The 19,427-nt window shown below is 55.6% G+C and overlaps 1 protein-coding gene across 2 annotated transcripts in view; it reads right to left on the reverse strand.

Annotated features, from left to right (window-relative positions):
* The window catches only part of KAZN (kazrin, periplakin interacting protein), a 380,404-nt gene that overhangs the window by 44,903 nt on the left and 316,074 nt on the right, over positions 1–19,427 (reverse strand). For both annotated transcript variants that reach the window (XM_037165744.2, XM_037165743.2), the window contains exons 3-4: positions 4,861–4,997; positions 1,011–1,181 (exon numbers count right to left, since the gene is read on the reverse strand). In XM_037165744.2, coding sequence (XP_037021639.2) covers positions 1,011–1,181; positions 4,861–4,997 — 308 coding nt within the window. The remainder of the gene's footprint in view (positions 1–1,010; positions 1,182–4,860; positions 4,998–19,427) is intronic.

Raw genomic sequence — 19,427 nt, forward strand, 5'->3', positions numbered from 1 at the left:
TCCTGACCAGCCCCCGGGGAGGCCATGGTCCTGAAGGGAGTGACCATAGAGAACCTTCATGTCTCCTCATATCATCACTTGCCACATACAGGCACCACGCTAAGGACTTCCCTGGCATTATTTCATTGAAATGATCTCACAGAGCCCTGTGAGAAGGGTCCTGCCCAAGGTCACACAGCTACAGGGTGATAGGGCTGCCCTTGAACCCAGAACCCATGGCTGTGACCACCTTGTTAGCTCACATCAGTGCTCTGCAGGGCCTCCCCACCCCGTGGGGGGCTCCCTAGAGTTTCCCAGCCACCTCGTGGGGCAGACTGGATGGAGTAAAGACCCTCAGCTCCACCCCAGCACCTGATAAAGGGCAGTGAAGCCCAGAGAAGTTCATCGAGCAGCCCAAGGTCACACAGGAGCAGGCAGAACAGAACTCAGGGCTGCGGACCTCGGTTTTTCTGCCAGGCCCCCGGACACTATTTGGGCTCTCTGTCCCCACAGGTGGGCTGCGCACCACTACAGATAACACGGTGTTTGGAAGTATTCTGAAGGTTTGTTTAAGATTAGAAAAAAGTTACACCTTTCCCCCTGATGACCCAAGGCAGTCATTCTCACTATAGATGAAAATAGGGCCAAAAAAAAAAAGGAAAAAGGAAAAAAAACCCAAACTCAACTTGTAATCCTAGTACCCAGAGATAACCATTGTTAAAGTTTTTGGTGTATTTCCTCCTAAATGTTTACCTAAACAAATATGTATATTTTAAACAAAAATGGGCCTTTTTAAAAAAATAGTAGTCTGGGGAATGCATAAGAGTGGATGGGCTCCTAGCACTCCACACCTGGGGCCCTCTTAGACAGATGAGTGAAGAAGATGCCAATCACCACAAACTCCGTCCCCAGCCACGCCCTTCCCCCCTCATGCTCTGCCTGACTCTGATTCTTGGATGAACCAAGGTCAGCGCCCTGTCTCCCAACACAGCCAGCACCTGAAGGGGGTGTTGGGAAGGGAGGGGTCTCACCATGGCCAGCTCAGCCTCCAGCTCCTTCATCCGGTTGTCCTTGAGGTCCAGCTGGGAGCGCAGCGCCGTGGCGTGGTCCGTGGCCTCCTTGGCTTGGCGCCGGAGCTCCCACTTCTCCCGCTCCAGCAGGTCCTTCTCCTTAGCCAGAGCTTTGACTGCGTCCTCGCTCTCCTGCAGGGGGAGAATGAGGGGGCGTCACCACGGGGGTGTGGGGCCTCCTCTCGCCCAGAGATGCCCAGAGGGGCCTTGACTCCTGACCACAGGAAGACGTGGGAGGCCCTGCCGCCTGTGGCTAGGAGCTCAGGCTCTGCGGTGAGGACACCCTGGGTTCAAATCCTAGACACACCACAAACTAGCCGGGAGATTGGAACAGAGGTAAACCATTAGCAGATGCTCAGGAAATATTTCTCAACGACTAAATGAGGAAGTGCTTGTCATGGGTGCATTGTTTCATCGTCTAGTCCCGGTTTCTCTGTATTTAAAATTACGGGGCGGGGTGTCAATACTACATATTTCAGAGAATTATTAACGAGACTGAACGTGTGAGGGAGGCATCTGAACAGACTGTGACAACAGTGAGGGTGAATAGTGGGCTTGGGGCTTTGTTTTGTTGTTCGGTCACATGCCTGTCACTGGGAGACAGGGACAGAGAAGGGAACACCTGCAGCCCGGTCTCCTTGGCTGCCATGGGGTCCTGCCCCCACCCTCCTCCGTCACACGCGCTCACTCTGTGGGAGCAGGGGCGTGCACGCTCATGCACGGGCACACCCGGGCCCCAGAACGGCCGCCTGGCAGAGAGCCCCTCACAGACCCCGCCGATGAAGCGAACGCGCAGGACTCAGGTCAAAGGCCATCACACGGAGGCTCTGGCAGTGCAGGTGAGGCGAGGACACACTTCCTCCGTCACCAGTCCCCCGCTTCAAGGTGTGCTCCAGTGGCGGTGGTGCGGGGACAATCCCATCCAGGACTCGTCCCTGGCACCAGCACCCTGGGGTCAGGATGCCTGGGTGTGAGTCTCAGGCCAGTCCACTGCGAACTGCCGGCCACCAGCTATGTTGTTAACTCTCGGAAACCTTGACCCACTTAGGAGACAGTGACAATCCTACTCCCCGGGGCGATGGCCTCAGGAGTGACCGGCGATGCAAGGTAAGAGTGACTGTTATAGAGTCACCGGCCAGCTGCGCTCTCAGGTTCTGGAAGCGAGGAGCTGTGCTGATGGGGTCAGAGCGACAGGTGACAGGCAAGGCCCCTGGGGTCACACCATGGACTCAGCTCTTTCCGGCACCCACCCGGATGGCGAGCTCCTTCCCCGGGGCTGGGCCACGTCCCGAGCATCTGCCCCCGGCGCCCTGTAGCCACGCTGAGACTGTGGAAGGGCCCAGAAAGTGAAGTGTGGGTCTCAGCACCTGGGTGAGGACCGTGCCTTGGAACTGGCTCATGGGTGAGGCTGCTTACAAAATGTCCCTGAATTAGGAGGAAGGTCCACCAGGACCCTCAGGACCGTTTGTGTCTCTACGTCTCTTTGCAGGCACTGGATCCACTGGTCGTCAGCAGACCGAGGGCTCTGGGCTGTGGAAGGCCCCTAGGTGCTCTCGGGCTTGGGGAGGACTGCGGACACCGCCTCCCCCACCCCTGCCACGATCACACGCCCGGGCAGCAGCTGCCGTGAATGTTCTGTACACGGGTCCAGCATGGCGCTGCGGGGTTTAGGTGCATTATGATATATATGTATATATAGATATATGAGTACATATACTTTAAATCCTCACCAGAGGATTTTAGAGAGAGAGAAAGGGAGACACAGAGAATGTGAGCGAGAGACATGGACCAGCTGCCTCCCTGACTGGGGATCAAATCTGCCACTTAGGTATGTGCTCTGACTGGCGATCGAACCCACAACCTTCTCGTACGTGGGACAACACTCCAACCAACTGAGCCACCCGGCCCGGGTGCGCACTGTGACATTCGAACCTCACCGCCACCCACGAGGTGGAGTCACTTCCCCAGCCCCACAGGCTGTGTGGCGGAGGCCCCGGTCCCTGCTGGGAATGGAGGCAGGAAAGGAGCAGAAGGGAGACCTGCCTCGGGGTTCGGAACCACTGGGGGGCGGGGCAGCTGGAATCACGAGGCGGGACGTGGCCTCCCGTCCCCTTCCTCAGGACCTTCCTCCAGGTCCTCGACGTCCTCCTCGCCCACCGCTGGGCAAGCCGTTTGCCCTCCGAGCCCCAGCCTTGGCGGCTGGGCAAGCCCTGCACCACCACGTCACCATGGCTACGGAGTCACAGGTGATAGGAGTTTTTCAGTTCCACTGTAATTTCACGGGCATGGTTGTATGTGTGGTCCGTCACCGTTCAAAATATCATTACGTGGCACATGTTTTTGTCTATAGTCTGTATGTTTGTGTCCCGCCAAAATCCACAGGCTGGAATCCTAGCCCCCGATGTGATGGTGTAGGCGGTGGACCTCCGGGAGGCGCTGAGGTCGCCAGGGTGGAGCCCTCATAACGGAGACCCTGCAATGCTCCCGCACCCTTCTGCCACGTGCGGTCACAGCGGCAAGTCTGAGGCCTGGAGGATGACCAAGAAAACGGGCTGTGGCGGGCTCCCTCTCCACCTCTCTGCTTCCACAGATGTCCTCCTTATCGCCACATCTTGTCCACAAGTGACAGGCCGGGAGAGGCCAACTCTACAGGGACCCAGCTCACCAAATGTGCAGGTCGCAGGCAGCAGAAGCCCTGCTGCTTGGGCTGGCAGTACCTGGGATGACTGCAAACCCCAGCCGCAGTCAGAGGCTGTGAGAGGCCTGGCCTGGGAGCCCTGCTGGGCTGCGTCCACCACGTGTGGGCGGTGAGAGGGGGTCCGGGCGGACGAAGACCAGGGTGGGCCTTTCCATCCCCCCAGTCTCTGGCACTGTGGCCTCTCGGATCAGAGGCAGCACCCACGAGTGCACTCGTGCGACCGGCCCATCGAACCTTCCGTGGCCAGCAAAGCCGAGCACACCTGCAGCCTCCACTTTCTCCCCAGAGTGCGCGTGAGCCTGGGTCACCGCCCTTGCCATATGGTGTCCTGTGCATGAAGAGCAGGATTCTAGAGTTTCTGCCCCACACACCAGAAGGTTACAGCTCTCGCCCTGTAGATACAGTGGCTCATGAGGGCCTGCTTGGTTGGGGGGACCAACTCTTTTTTCTTTAAAAGTTGGTACCCTCTTCAGTGTGTCCACACCACATACACCAGGTTCCTCAGTTACCTGACTTAAACTCCTACCCACCCCACAGAGCCCAACTCATAGCCACCTCCTCTGGGAAGCCTGCCAAGATTGCTTCCCTGCATGCCGCATGCAGAATTTCCATCTCACTTGTGCCCCCCAGCTCTCTCTCCACACGTTTACCATGGTATCATTTGTAAGGTGCATAGCTAATGTTTAGTGAGCGCTTACTAGGCACTAGGCACCAGACTGAGCGCTCCCTCCGCATTCAGCATCTCAAGTAGTCCTTGTCACGTTTCTCCAAGGTCTGCGCCACATGCTCGGAGTAGCAGACGCGGAAACGGAGGCTCTGAAAGGCTGAGCTGTCCAGGGGCACAAACGGGGGGAGCTGGGGTCTGAACCTGGGCCAGCCTTTATCCAGAGTCCCACTGTCACCGATGGAGCCACCACGACCAGGCGTGTTCCATCTCAGTGCCCATGCCGGGCCAGACACGTGGAAGGCCTCCCCCAGGAGCATGAGGTGACATGAGCAGAGAGCGTGTGCTCTGGGACTCCAGAGGCCAGCCCATGAGGGGCGGTGGGGCAGGGAGCTGGTGTCTGCGGAGGAGGGCGGGGTGGGGTGGGGTGGGGAGGGGGGGCCCCTGACCTTGCGGTGCTGCTCGTAGTTCCGGATGAAGTCCCGCAGCTGCTCCTCGCGGCTCTCCAGGGTGGCGTAGAGCTGCTGCATCTGGCTCACCAGGTCCGTCTTCTCGCCCTTGAGGCGCTTCCGGTCGGCTTTCATGGCTGGGGGATGAAAGAGAGAGTGAGTTCCAGAGATCCGAGCTGTCGGTCAGCCCCGAAAGCTGAGAAGGGACCCTATTTCCATCCCCCTTTTAACAGATGAGGAGGTAGCATTCAGAAAGATGAAGCTTCTCTCCCAAGCTCCTATGCCACTCAGTGGTATTCTTGGGATTCGAACCCAGATCTGTATGTTCCTGGAGTCCCAGTTGTCACCTCTCAGTTTCACTGGTCCAACCAGAGGAGAGCAAGTCCTTGATTTAATGTCTATCCCTGCTTTGAACTGCCAGGTCCCCAGTGTGAAGGAGCTGGAGGCCTGGTGGGCCTGAGACTCCCATGGCCCCGGAAGCTGGTGGCTCCCTGATCCTGTGGCAATGACCCCCGGGGCTCCCCTGAGCCTGCCAGCACCAGCCAGCCCAGCCCACCAGTCCATCATCTGCCCCATTTCCTCCACGGGAACAGCATTTGATCAAAAACATGCGCAGCACATGACCCCCGGGAAAGCATGAGCAACAGAGGAAAAAACAGATACGCTGAAATTCATCAAAATTAAAAACTGTTATCCTTCAAAGGGCACCATTGAGAAGACAACACAGTGAACGGGAAAAAATATTTGCAAAGCATGATCTGATAAGGGTCTTTTATCTACGATATGAGTATAGAAGAACTCTTACACCTCAATAATAAAAAGACAAATGACCCAATTTAAAAAAATGGGCAAAGGATCTGGATGGATACTTCCAGAAATGGCCAACACACACATGAAAAGGTGCTTGACATCACTGGTCATCAGGAAAATGCAAACTGAAACCACAATGAGCTACCACTTCTCACTCACTACAATGGCTAAAATAAAAAAGGAGACAACAACAAGTGTTGACATAGACATGGAGAGACTGGAACCATTGTATGGTGCTGGCGGGAATGGAAAATGGTGCAGTTGCTGTGGAAAGCAGGCTGGCGGTTCCTCAAGTGATTAAACATCAAGTTACCCTATGACCCAGCAATCCCACTTCTCAGCATGTGCCCAAGAGGAATGAAAACATCAGTCCACACAAATACTTGTAGGCAAATGTTCATAGTAGCATCAGTCACAGTGGCCTGCAGGTGAAACAACTACATGTTCGTCAGCTGATGAATGCAGCGTATCCATCTAAAGGGATATTATTCGACACTAAAAAGAAGTAAAGATTCATGCTACATTATGGATGAACCTTGGAAATATTATGCCAAGTGAAAGAAGCTAGTCACAGAAGGCCACATCCAGGGTGGGTCAAAAGTAGGTTTATAGTTATGAGTATGCAAAACAGTTCATTCTTGCATTACTATTTAATTATTGTATCATTTTCTGTATGAACAACTGCAAGCCTACTTTTGCCCCATCCTGTATTGTGTCACTTCATTTCTATGAAGTGTCTGGAGTAGGAAAGCCTATGGAGATGGAAAGTAGGCACAGGGTGGTTAAGTCATTTGCCCAAAGTCACACAGCCACACCCGAACCCAGAGCCCACACACTGGATCCTACCTTATGCTGTATCTATAGTGAAGCCCCCAAACCCAGAGGGGCCCGGAGCCACAGCCTGCTGAGGACAGTGTCACAGGGTAGGCAATGGCTGTGCTACCTCACCTGGTCCTGGACATCCAGCCCTGCAAACTTGGCCTGAGGACCCTGGGCTCCTGGCCCAGTGCCCACCAGAAGCCAACATCCTTCTGGCCCTGCTGGATGGAAGTGGGGGGCTCCATCCTCCTGCCCTTTGCCCTCCTATCTCCCGCCCCTGGTAGAACAAGGTGGAGGCAGGTTAACCAGGGCCACGTCATCACATGCGAGGAGCCATGGGGAGAACCCGCAGTGGGGGCCCTGGGTCTTGGGCGGCTCTTTAAATCCCAACTCTGAGCTTCCTGATTTCCACGGCCAGACCTGTCCCCTTCATGGCCAGCTCGGCCGAGCAGCAACTCAGGTCGCCAAGGCCAGAATCCCAGACCCGCTGGACTAGAACCTTAAAGGGTGGGGACAGCAGAGCCCGTGGGGAGAGGACTCACTTGCTCCTCTGTCCTGTCAGGCAGCGGTGGCCACACCAGGCCCGAGGGGTAGGTGTGGGAGGGGGCAGAGCTGGGCTAGTTTTGTGCCCTGCACCCTAACATGGTGTGACCACGTCACCAGTGAGCCTCATTTTAACAAAACCCAACATCTAAAGATGTAACTTGGACAGAAGGAACCTCCCACAAGAGCTGGGGCCCAGCCGTCACTGAGGAATTGGAAATTTCCATCTGTCCCCTCTGGTTCCATCCTGGATGCGCTCCCTCTGGCAGAGGTGGTGGGTGGGTACCTATGTCATCTCATTTCACAGGGAAGGAAACTATGGCCACATGTCCAGCAAACAGCAGAGTGGGCACCCAACGCCCGGTCTCAGGGAGGTTTTGGATTGGCGGGGCCTGAGAGCTGAGAGGAAGGGCTCCTAAAGTGACTACTGTGGCTTCTCAGAGGGGCCTTGGGTGGGCTTCTGCCTTTGGTTGGAAACTGCACCCCCTGGGCGGACCTCCTTCAGCCCCATCTGGCTGAGAACCAAACTCCAGACTTTGCTCTCGGCACCAGAGCTATGCGAGGGGACCCCCACCCGTCCTGGTGCATGGCTGGACCTCCCTTCACCTTTGCCAAGTGGCCTTGGAGGGAGTGATGCTGCAGCCCCCTGCTGGCCCCCCGTGGAACTGCTCGCTGCTCCAACCCTGCACCATCTCTGCCCGTGCTGGAGAGACTGCGTGTTTCTGTCCCTCAGTGGGGGCTACACGTGAGCATGCGTCTGTGTGTTGGTGGCCTCAGGGGGGCAGAGCTATGCCTCCCCCATCCACTGGGGGCCCCCTGAGAGCAAGGACTGACCTCTGCCTTCAGATCAGTAGCTCGTCCCTAAGAGGAGAGTGAGCGCTCCCCCAAACTGTTTGATTAAGCCTCTTTTATGTGCCATATTCCATACCTGCTGCTGTGAGGAGACAGGGACGACAAGATGGGGTCCCCGTCTTTTGGGTGGTGGCAGATCTGATCGAGGAGACAAACCCATATATGCATGGATGACACGGGTCCCCACCTACCCTCCTTTTTCCTGCGAGAACCCCAATTTTGCTTGTGCCTAGTTAAAACACTCAGCTTCCCAAGCTCTCTTGCAGCTAGTGGGGGGGTGTATCACAGTTCTGGCCATTATGTACACTGAAGTCTACTGGGAAACCCACTGCCTTCTTTATAAAAAAGGTCACAGTATGCTGGCAGTTTCCCTTGCCTTTTGCCCTTCTGCTTTCTTCCTGCTGGGCACATGGATGTGACATCCTGAGGCATAGCAGCCATTTTGTAAGTGTAAGGATGAAACCACAAGCTGACATGAGGAGCCAGCCAGACAGACAGAAGGAGCCTGGACTGCGGATGGCATCACCCAGGCCAGAATTGCTTATGATAAGAGAAAAACCAACCTCACTGTTCATGGGATTTCCCATTACATGCAGCCCAAAGCACCCCTAACTGACACATCAAGGCAGGCCGTGAGAAGTGCGGGCACCTCCATTGCACAGGCTTTGCTTCAGGCTCCCTTCCCACAAGTTCTCCTTGGGGGTCCCTGCTGTGCCCAACTCTGGGCTGAGAACCGAGAAAACACAAAAGCGGAATCCCTGGGAATGAATGCCAGGTGAAGACGACCGAATAACAAGAAAAGGCGACTTGGGAACCACGGTGTGAACAAAGCTGCTGTCGTGCTGTCCCCCAGGTTTTCTGAAGCCACATTTCTACAACCTGCTCACGAAACCTCCCATGAAGGAGCAGGACCTGGAGCACTGGAGACTCCTGCACCGGTGAGGTGGGCAAGAGGGCGTGAGGTTCCCCACCGAGCCTGAACAAGGTGGCTGTGTTGCGCCCATCGCATGGGGTCTGGTACTGCAACTCTTAAGAAAACAAGGAGGTTCGAGCAGGACAGACCCCCTGAGAAATGCTTTCAGCTACACGCACACAGCTGTGAACACCACACAAGGAACGGCTTCCTTCTGCCCTTTGTCATAGGCGTGCTTTTGTTTCTCTGTTCCCGAGCTGCTGTGATGTTCTCCAAACGTTCCTAACACAGGCGGAGGGCTGCCAGGCGCGACCGGCCCTCACTGCCTCGGAGGAAGCTCCCCAGCGTTCTGTTCGCCCCCCCAGCCATCGGCTCCGCCCAGGCGCGTCCCATTCCAGCAGCCAGGCCAGTGGAACCACTGCCATGGTGATGGGTGATGTCACACCCAGCAGGGTCACGAAAGGAGAGAGCCTGGCTCCTCGAAATGTGGGGACCCTGGGGTGGGAGGAGGGTTCATGCAGAGGGACCTATTTTTCTAACTCCAAGGAGGCCGGATGCATGCGCAAGATGAAGGGTGTCACTGGGGGCCCGGCTACAGCCCACGCCGATGGTACTTCTCTGGGGATGTCACTTTTCTCATTTCTAAGGTGGGCCTGGCCACAGCAGACCTCTGGTGCAGATGTGAGGCAGCCCAGGGCAGTGCTGGCCCGTGTAACTCCTGCAAATGTAACTCTTGGTGGGGGGACACCAGAGAGAGGAGGTCTCTGCACTGACCCCTCTCCCCTCGGGCAAAGCAGACCCTCACGTCCAAGGCCCGGGCAAGGGGGCCACAGCTGGCATGAGAAGATAACAGGACAGGTTAATTCTGAGCTTCTGGAGGCCGGGGGCCTGGAATGTAAGGGATTTCTCTTTACCTACTGAGGCAATGCATGCAGTGAGAACCTTGCTGCGGAGGGAGGGGCCAGGTTCTCAGCTCCCCCCTTTCTGAGCCTCGGTTTCCCCCAGCATGAACATGCTAGACTCTGTGAGCTTCCTTTGGCTTCTGAGATCCTGGGACACTTCGCCTTGATGGCTGCCCCCAGCCCCCACTTGTGTCAATGGCCGTCATCAGTCATCAGCACCGCACAGCTGGGCAGGACGAACATCGGCCTGGGGGTCAGAGGTCCTGGGTCCTGCCCCTGCTCTGAGATCTTCGGTGAGTCACTCACCTCCCCAGGCCTCAATTTCCAAGACATTAACAGGACCCCCACATGCCAGGCATGGCGTTTTTCGAAGCCCTTTAGGGGTGTCTGTCACCGGATTCTCACAAGCCCCTTAAGTCATTTCACATGACAGACGAGGAGGTGGGCACCCAGGGAGATCCTTGAAGATCAAGGGGCCTGGCCAAGTAGTAAGTGGCAGTGCCCGCGTACCCACCCACCCACCAGGCCCCACCTCCCACCAGGGGGGCCCCAGCACCCACCAGGCCTGCCACCCCCCTGCTCTGCCATCTCCACAATCTACTGCCACCCCCCACGTGATCCCGCACAGCCCGTTCAGCCACGCCCGCTCCTCGGAGCTGTGCTGGGGGTGGGTCCCGTGGAGGAGGAGACTGAGGCTCAAAGGGTCCACTCACTCATCAAGACCGGAGCAACTTACGTGGTGGGCCCTGGCCTGGCATCCCTAAGTCTGACCTTGAACCTCTCATAGTCCTTCATTAACCCTCTGGAAGCACCCTGATGTGAATGGCCGAGCCTGCACCAATCCAGACAACCCGTGGGTGGTCCAGCAGTCCACGCCAGTCCCTCTGTCCCTGTGGCAGCCACTCAGTCCTAGGGGGCTTCCCGAGGTTTCTGTTAGAGTTTGGTACTCTTGTGCGCACCCCCGTTAGGTGGCTGCTGGGAGGGTGCGTGTGTGTGTGTGTGTGCACGTGCGCACGCACGAGTGCACAAAAGGCAGAGCTCTTAAGGCAGATCCACCAGTCACCCCCTCTTGCTTGCAGGATCCTCAGCCAACCCCAGACAGCCTCGTTCCACATGGTCAGACTTCCCCTCAGTCGAGCTCAGAAGACTGCAGGCCTGGCTGTGGATGGCCCAAAGCTAAGAGCCCTGGTGCAAATTTCCAGCCTGGTGGACCCCAGACAAATCTAGACCCAGGTGGGGAGGCTTGGACTTCAGCCTGTGTATGCCGATCCCAGGCGCTGCCAGCAGGGGGCCCCCCTTTCTCTTCCTGTCAACATTCCTGATCCGTTGAACCTTCAGCAGCTACTGATTCTGGGAAAGAAGGGGTGGGCAGGTGGGAGCTGGGAGGGCCTGGCAAAGCACTCTGAATAAAAACCCACCAAAATGTTCTTCCAGCTCAACTTCCCTTTACCGATGGGGAAACTGAGGCCAAAAGAGGGAAAGGGAATACCCAGTATCACACAGTGAGTCAGCCCCAGTCTTCTGATTCCTAGGCCAACACACAGTTGGGTTAAAAGCACTGGCTTTGGAGCCTGCATGCCAAAGCCTCAGTTTCCTCATCTGTAAAACGGGGACTGAGAGTATAATCATCTCTGCCCTACAGAGAGCAGACTGCCGTATCCTGGGTGAACCAGCAGGTGTTGACCTTGAGCATGAGAGGAGGATGGAACCTCAGAGAGACACGGCTGGGCTGCAGACGCACGGAGCCCTGAATTCCAGTCCAGCTGACGCTCATTACCAGCCAGGGGGCCTTAGACATGCACGCAGTTCCTCTGAGCAAGTTCCCCCAGCTATTAATTAAGGCTCCTGTGACGTTACCCCCCACACACACACAGCAGGGGGTCATTCAATGCTATCTTTGTCTTCCCACTCTCCAGGCTCCCAGGCCTGACCTCAGGCCTCAGGAGGCCTCGGAAAATACAGGTTGACTAGACCCACAGGCTGCTGCCTGAGAAGAGGCCCAGGGCAGGGAGGAGGAGGAAGGCACAGCCCAGGGAAGGACGTTAAACGCCCACAGACTTATGGCCCCAGGACAGCCATACACCAGTTTATTTTGTTTGTTCCTGTTTGAAAGCTGAGCGAGGTGAGTTAAGAGCAGGTTAGAGTTCAGCCTCCTTATAAAGGTTAATAAGCAGGCTCGTGCCCCATTAGGAGGCACTCGGGTAAGAGAGAAAAGCCAACTATGCACTTGGGCAAGTGGCTGCTGGGAAAACCTTACCCACAGTGCCAGGCCGGGGCAGTCCAGGGTCTGGCCTGGGAAAGTTCTGCTCCTCGTGAATGGAAACCCTCTTTTTTATCTCACCACCTGGTAAAGTGGGTTGGCCGGCTCCCATGGCCAATGAGTGTCGGAACTGGTACTTGACCCCAGGACTTTGACATTCAGGCTCATGATCTTTCTGGGATCCCCACAGCTCCTCTCTCCAAGTGCAGCCTGGAAAGTTAGGCAGCCTGAGTTTTCCAACCTCCTGGCTGGTGTAGAACAGGCAAATACCAGGAACACTGATTCTGATTGTTCAATTCTGTGGCCATGCAGACACGACTAATCAATCAAGCTCCAGAGGACCCTGCACTGATTGGAGATGTCTGCCATAGCACAGGAATGAAATGCAGGTTCAGATGCTATCCTGACTGATCAGACTTGGCATGTCTGAGAGTCTTGTGTGGCCGACGCTGTGCTAAATACCACTGTACCCTCTGGAACCAAGTCAACTCCATGTAACCCAAAGAGCAAGAAGCAATTCATTCAACTGGCGGAAAACCAGTGCATTCACATTGATGAGATGGTGGCAAGCAAACTCCAGCCTCCACGCTTGAAGGTCAGAGAGCATGACCTTTCTTACTTGGGTCACAGGCAAATGAAGGATCACTGGGTTTACTTGTACATTTTTAGATTCATCCCTGACTAGCGACATACGCTTCCTGGGGGCAGACACCTGGCCTGCCTTGTTCACTACTGTATCTCCAGCATCTAGATCCATGCTTGGCACATAGTAAGTGCTCAGTAAATACTGACTAACTCACACATGAAGGACGGAACCTTCCCCTGGGTTTTCTTAAATGTCTCTATTTTTCAATATCAGCAATTAATAATACTACCTAACCATATCTAAGGGCTTCGCACAGGTGCTGGATGGCTGGTCGGAGCAGGTATCCACGGAAGAGGGAACAAAGGCGAGATCTGGGCCCAGACACGGCTGGGGGAGCAGGCTCTGCTGTCAGAGACCTAGGTTCAAAGCCCAGCCCCACCATTCCCCAGCTGTGAGACCTTAGGTGAGTTTCTTAACCTCTCTGGGCCTTTTTCCTCCTATAAAGTAGGGATCACGGTTTCTACCCCACCTATGGCGGTGAGCATTAAACGAGAGCAGAAGCTCTGCATCGCACATGACGACGGCTTTGCCGAGCTGTACGTTCTAAGTGGCGGCATAACAGTTGCTTCAGAGGGGACTGGGCACCCTGTTGGAGGAGTATGAGCAGAGGTTGCAGTTCCCCTGGGTGCAATGGCACCTTGGAACCTGGGTGAGGGTCCCGGGAAGAGGGGGCATGCCTTTACAGCCATCTGTAGACATACTCAAGCACAGATGCCCAGCAGCTCCCAAGGAAAAAAACTTTAGGTGGGAGGGGATTAGATATGTGAAGATATAATCAGAGGGGCTGTGGTAGAGGCTGGGGGGTTCGGGGGTGCAGTCATGGCCTTTTGTAGGCTGTGCGTGGTCCTTCCTGGGGGTGGGGCTCCGGTCCCTGCCGACCCCACCCTCAGCTGCGGGTCTGCTCAGAGCTCACCTGGAAGCCCCCAGGGTGGTGGCCCAGGGAGTCCGGCCCCCACTTCCTGCTGAGGGAAATGAGAGGGCGGCGGGGAGGGGGGTGTGCTTGTTTTCCAGCCTCCAAAGGCGAGTCCAGGAAAAGTCCTCCTTCCTCCGAATCACCACTAAAAATAGTGGCAGGGGACGGGCCCAGATCACTGACATTCCCGAGACTCAGGGGGCGTGGAGGTTTCTGGAAAAGAGGCATCAGCCACAGGCCCCGTGCCCCATACAATGAGGACTATTTTTAAAAGCTGTTGTTGGTGTGTGAGGTCATCCTCAGGCAAGATGGCGGGCAGGCTTGGCCTCAGAGGAAGAGGAAGAGGGGGGGGAGGAGGAGGAGGAGGAGGAGGAGGAGTTTGGAAGGCAACGAGCAGTAGAAAGGGAGGTGGGACACCAGAATGCAAGCCAGTGGGCTTGTGTGGCCTTGGGGATGCACACATCCTCTCTGGGTTTTGCTCTCATGCCCTCAAGATGGTCCATCGGGCCCTGGGAACTTTCGGGAAGCTGTGCCGAGCACCTGGGGCCTGGTCTCCAGCAGAGGCCCCGCAGGGCCATCTGAGGGGAGATGCAGGTGGCACAGTGGCGGCTGTGGCCAGGCCCTTCCCAGGTGAGTTCAGAAGGAGCCAGGCTGGACCCTCGAGGGTGCAGACCAGGGAGCTAGACGGCCTGGGCTCCAACCCCAGCCCTGCCACATGCACGCACTCCAGAGCTGTGACCTGTGGCAAATCACATTGTCCCTGGTCTCTGCACCTTACTGTAAAAGAGGGGTGAGAACAGCTCCCACCTCAGCCTAGGTCCGCAAGCGCACACCGAAGCATTCCCCAAAGGGCCTGCATGAGTTCACGCCAGCGCCCTCCGTGAAAGCTCTGCACTGGAAACGCGCTATCAGCGGAAGGGCAGCACCCATGACGGCCCCTTCTCACCGTGGACCAATCTAATGAGGAGGGGTGACTTACAAGCACATACACAGCGTGAGTGAGCCACGCAGACGAAACACCAAGGAAGCCAGACACACAAGTGTGTGTCCTGCATGATGCCCTGATGGCATGCAACACGCACAGAACTCAGGAAGAGGCTGTCCAATGGGGGGACAGCGACAGGAAGGGGACACAGGAGGGCTTTCTGGGAGCTAATGAGGCTCAGCTGCTAACGGTGGCTGAGTAGAGCTTCTTGATGTGGGTTCTGCCCATGGACGTGTTTAGTTTTTGACAACGCACCAAGCTATAAACTCGAGAGCTGCACTTTCCCGTACGGATGTTATTCTTTCATTAAAAACTTTAAACAGTGTCCCCTTCACAGGACCGGTTTTATACAGGCAACATGCTCAGATGGTGTCCCATGCAGGGGCAGAGCTCAGGGAACGTCAGCCCTTATCATCTGGGGGCCAGGTGGCCCCCCTGCCACCAGGGGACACCGCAGGAGACGGCAGCTCAATGTGCGGGCAGGGGGAGTGGCCACTTCCCCATGAATCCTGAAGGTCTGCTGGGGCTGAGGAGAAACGTGAACTTGGGGTTGGTCCTGAGTTTGAAGCCCAGCTCCATTCCACGTGAACAAAGAGAGCACCTTTCATGCGGGACTGAAAGGTCACAGCCCAGGTAGGACTTGCAGCGGGATGTCCAGGCTTTGAGTCCTCCTCTGCCCCCCACCTGCTGTGTGCCTTCGGAAAGCCATGGGACCTCTGGAGACTCAGTGTTCTGCTCTGTGCAATGGGTACAATAAAGTCCTGGCAGCCTTGAAGACTGAGAGAAGTGCCTGCAGGGGAGCTTCATCAGCCACAGAGGGCATCCGGGGCGTGGGGACAGCCGTTCAGGCCAGCTGCCCACCTGTGCAGTCTGGGTGGATAAGCCCGGCCACATCTGTCTTAACCAGTGTCTGTGGCCACGGACCCGAGCCACATTCTCATCCTCAGATAGGCATTCGCCGCCACCAGACTCACATTCCAATCTTCACTCACGTGACTCCTGGAGGGCCTGCTGCCAAAGCTTCCTATCTTGGCAGAGGAAGAAAAGGGTGTTTTATTTATCAACCCCCCAAAGCTTCAAAAGCAGTGATTATGATTTAAAATTTTTGTGATTGTGCCTTTGATGTTCTCCTCTTCTAGGGGGACGGCGACAGCAGTGAACAGAGGTGTGGCAGAGAGAAATCACAGACACAGATGTCCTCGTCTTCTCTGGTGGTTGGCCCTGCTTCTGACCTGCTGCCGGAAACTGGGGACCCTGGCCACCACCCCCCGCCCCGGCAAATGGCAGGTTCTTGTTGCCACCTGGGCCGGGGCCCTGAGCTCGCTGACGCCACCCCTTTAATTGGCAGGGCGCACGAGATTTATGGCGGGACTGGAAGTGTGCTGTAATTAAGACCTCTATAAAATATTTAGACCGCATGCCCAGATATATCAATGATTATACATTTAAATGTTAATGAGTGTAATTAGATGAAAGATTAGCCAGGCCTGTCACTGACTAAATACACGGTCAGGACTGATAAACTCTTGGACTGTGAAATTACATGTGTGAGCAGGCGTGTACACCTCGGCTTCTCTGATAGATTTTGATTCATGTTGTTGAAAAAAACCCCAAAGGGTTGCCCAGAAAAGGGAAGGCAGAAGGGGGTCAGCGGACTGGGGGGAAGGCAGGGGGTCAGAGGGGGGGACCCCGAAGACCTCAGAGGGTCCTTGGAAATGGTGGAAATCAGATGAGTGAATAAGTATATGTAAAAATCTGCTTGCCTCCATGGATGGAGAACTTACTCCTCTTTTTCTAAAACAAAAGATTGTATTTGTTTATTTTTAGAGAGAGGGGAAGGGAGGGAGAAGGGGAAACATCAATATGAGAGCGAAACATCCCTCAATTGCCTCTCGGATGCCAACCAGGGACCTGGCCCACAACTCAGGCACGTGCCCTGACCTGGAATTGAACCTCTGACCTTTCGGTTTGCAGGACGACACCCAACTAACCGAGCCACGCCATTCAGGGCAAGAAGTTACTACTCTTAGGATCAGCTGATTCCTCTCACCCCACAGACAGGCCTGTAGGAATGTTTTATAGGGGTGACACTGGAATCTCCCCCAGAACACCAACAGTTTAAATTCAATTATACAAAACTAAGGAGATCGCAGTATCCGCAAAAGTTGTTTCAAAACAACATCATCTAGTAGGTCAAGAATAAGAGGAACGGGATTTCGCTATTGGGAGTTATATTTACTCATTTGACAAAATCTTCCTGTGGGCTGACTGTGTGCTGGGCACAGAGCCAGCTGCCGGGAGCCTGGGTCAACAGGACAGACGAGGTCTTTATCCAGACGGAGACTGTGTGGGTGCAAAGGTAAGAGGGCTGGGGGTGGAGCCGGGCGGGGGCTGGGACCAGGTCCCTCGGACCCTGTGCAGACCAGTCTGCTTTTCTCTGACGGGCAGTGGAAGCCACTCATATTTCTTTCCTGTGGCTGCCACGGGCCGAAGACCCTAAAACCACATACGTTTACTCTCTTGCAGTTCTGGAGGCCAGGAGCCTGAAATCGGGGTGCAGCTGGCCTGTGCTGCCCCTGAAGGCTCGAGGAAGAATCCTTCCTCGCCTGGTCCAGCTTCTGGTGTCGCCGGCAAGCCCCGGCGTTCCTCGGCTTATGAACACGCCACTCCCATGACTGCTTCCGTCTCCGCCTGTACTTCTCCCCTCTGTGTTCTCTCTCTCTCTCTCTTTTAACAAGGACCCCTGTCTGGGGTGATCTCATCTCAAGATCCTTGCCTTAACTACACCTGTAAAGACCCTTTTTCCAAATAAGGTCCACTCACAGGTTCAGGTGGACGGATCTTCGGAGGAGCCCACGGAACCTGCCTTACGATCACTCTGCTGCCTTGTGGGGACTGGGTTGGGGACAAGTAGAAGCAGGGGGTCCAGGAAGGACAGGGCGGTGGCCCGGAGTTGGGCGGCAGCAGTGGTGACACAGACGTGGGCAGAGCTACAATACGCTGAACAGGGGACTGCGCCTCTTCACTTTCCAGAAGGGAGGTGGTTTTCAGGAAACCCCTAAAAGATGGATGACTCAGTGGGACAGACAGGGCAAGGTGCACCCCGCCCTGCCCACACCAGCACTTTGTCTGTGCAGCAGGTGCCCCGCAGAGGAGAGGCGGAAACCCTGTCACTGCAGCTCAATGTCACCAGGTCACGGAGGGCCACCGCAGACTCCACCCTCTAAGCAAGAGTGAGATCCAGCCACACCCAGCATTGGGAAGCCACATTTCTCCTTGACAAACAACTTCCTGGCACTATGGGATATACATCAGTCTCTTGTGAGTTTGACTTGCATGAGTCTGTCATGAGAAACCTGACTTTTTGGAGCTGAAGAGCAGAGTGTAGGATTGCAGCAAGGAAATGCCACCCCTTCGCCAGACACCAAACCCCTCCAATTCATGTAAACCCTAAACAATTTAAGAGTTACACGGTGCTTACTGTGCATCTGCAGCATTCTAAGTACTTACTATATTATTAATCTTCACAGAAACCCTATGAAGAAGGTGCCATTATGATGAACTATTATTGTTCCCATTTTACAGATGAGAAAACTGACTGACGCAGAGGTTACATCATGCAGCCAAGGTCCCACCATAGCACAGCACCAGCCTGCAGTGCCTTACCTCTCGTGACCCGTGAAGACAAGTGAACCGGCGCCAGGAACTAAATGAGAGGCAGAAATCTGGCTGGGAGGCTGGTCACAGGCTGCCCAACTGTCCCTAGAGTTGCCAGCAGCTTTCCTCTAAGCGCGGGGCACGTGCCAAGACCTTTCCCAGGGGAACAGCTTTCCTGACGGTGGCCAGTGCCTGCGCCGCGCCCCCCACCGCCACACAAGAAACACAAAGCCGAATTTCTGGGTCTCTTTCCCAGAGTGCTAGAGGAACCCTGCCTTTAAAAGTCACTCCAGCAGAACCTGACGGGTTGATCGAAGACTTGGCCTGGGGACAAACTGACATCAAGACAAGTGACAGATTAGACGAAATTCTGCTGCTGCAGCACCAGCAGCAGCGATGGCCACGCCTGCCCCCTGCTGCCGCTGTGGTTTTACAAAACACCGCCCTGGTCCTTCCCAGAAGCACCGTGTTCGAGGAGGGCGCAGTGAGAACCTACAGTTCCACTTCGCAGATGTGGACATCGAGGCTCCGAAAGTGAGTCGCTTGCTCACAAATGGATCAGAGACTAGGCTGGACCTAAACCTGAGGAGGCAGATTTGGGCACATTCTCTCCCCTCAATACCCTCCCGGTGTGGCTGAATCTGGGGGCTTCTGGGTGGAGGGAGCCCGAAGGATCTGAGTCTCATCCAGAAGGACGAAGGTCGTGACTTCAGCCCTTTTCCTGGACTCAAGAGTAAGTCCTACTTCCTGCTCAGCCTGGATGTGGGTAGGCTGGATCAGTGTGGCTCTGCGCCCGTGCTTTCCCCAGACAGAATCCTCCCCAGCAATGAGCTCCAGCTCCCGGAGGCTCACTTGAGCATCCTTCCCGTGTTCCCCAAGATGTGCTATTGTGTTGGGCTGTGAGACACAGAAGCAGAGCAAACAGACTGCTGGGCCAGCAAGGACTTTCTGAATGTGCCCCAGGGCCTTTGCACTCACCACCCACCCTGCCTGAAATGCCCCCTCCCACCCCCAAGCACGGGGCACATTTTCCTGCCTCCTTCAGGTCTCCGTTCACGGTCACCTTTCCGGAGAGGCCTTTCCTGTGTCTCCTCATCTCTGAAACTGCTCCCTTCCCTGACCCCTCAGCACCGACTAGTTTCCTTCTACACTTTGTCTCTACAGCCCTGTTCCACCTGACATCACGTACGTTTTGCATTTGCTTGGTTATTGTCCAGCACAGGTGGGGAGCTTGCCTTTCCGGTTTCCTGCTATGCACACGGCACTG

This window comes from Artibeus jamaicensis, unplaced genomic scaffold (genome assembly GCF_021234435.1).
Source record: "Artibeus jamaicensis isolate MK-2021 breed Jamaican fruit bat unplaced genomic scaffold, CSHL_Jam_final scaffold_847, whole genome shotgun sequence".
Classification (NCBI taxonomy): Eukaryota; Metazoa; Chordata; class Mammalia; order Chiroptera; family Phyllostomidae; genus Artibeus; species Artibeus jamaicensis.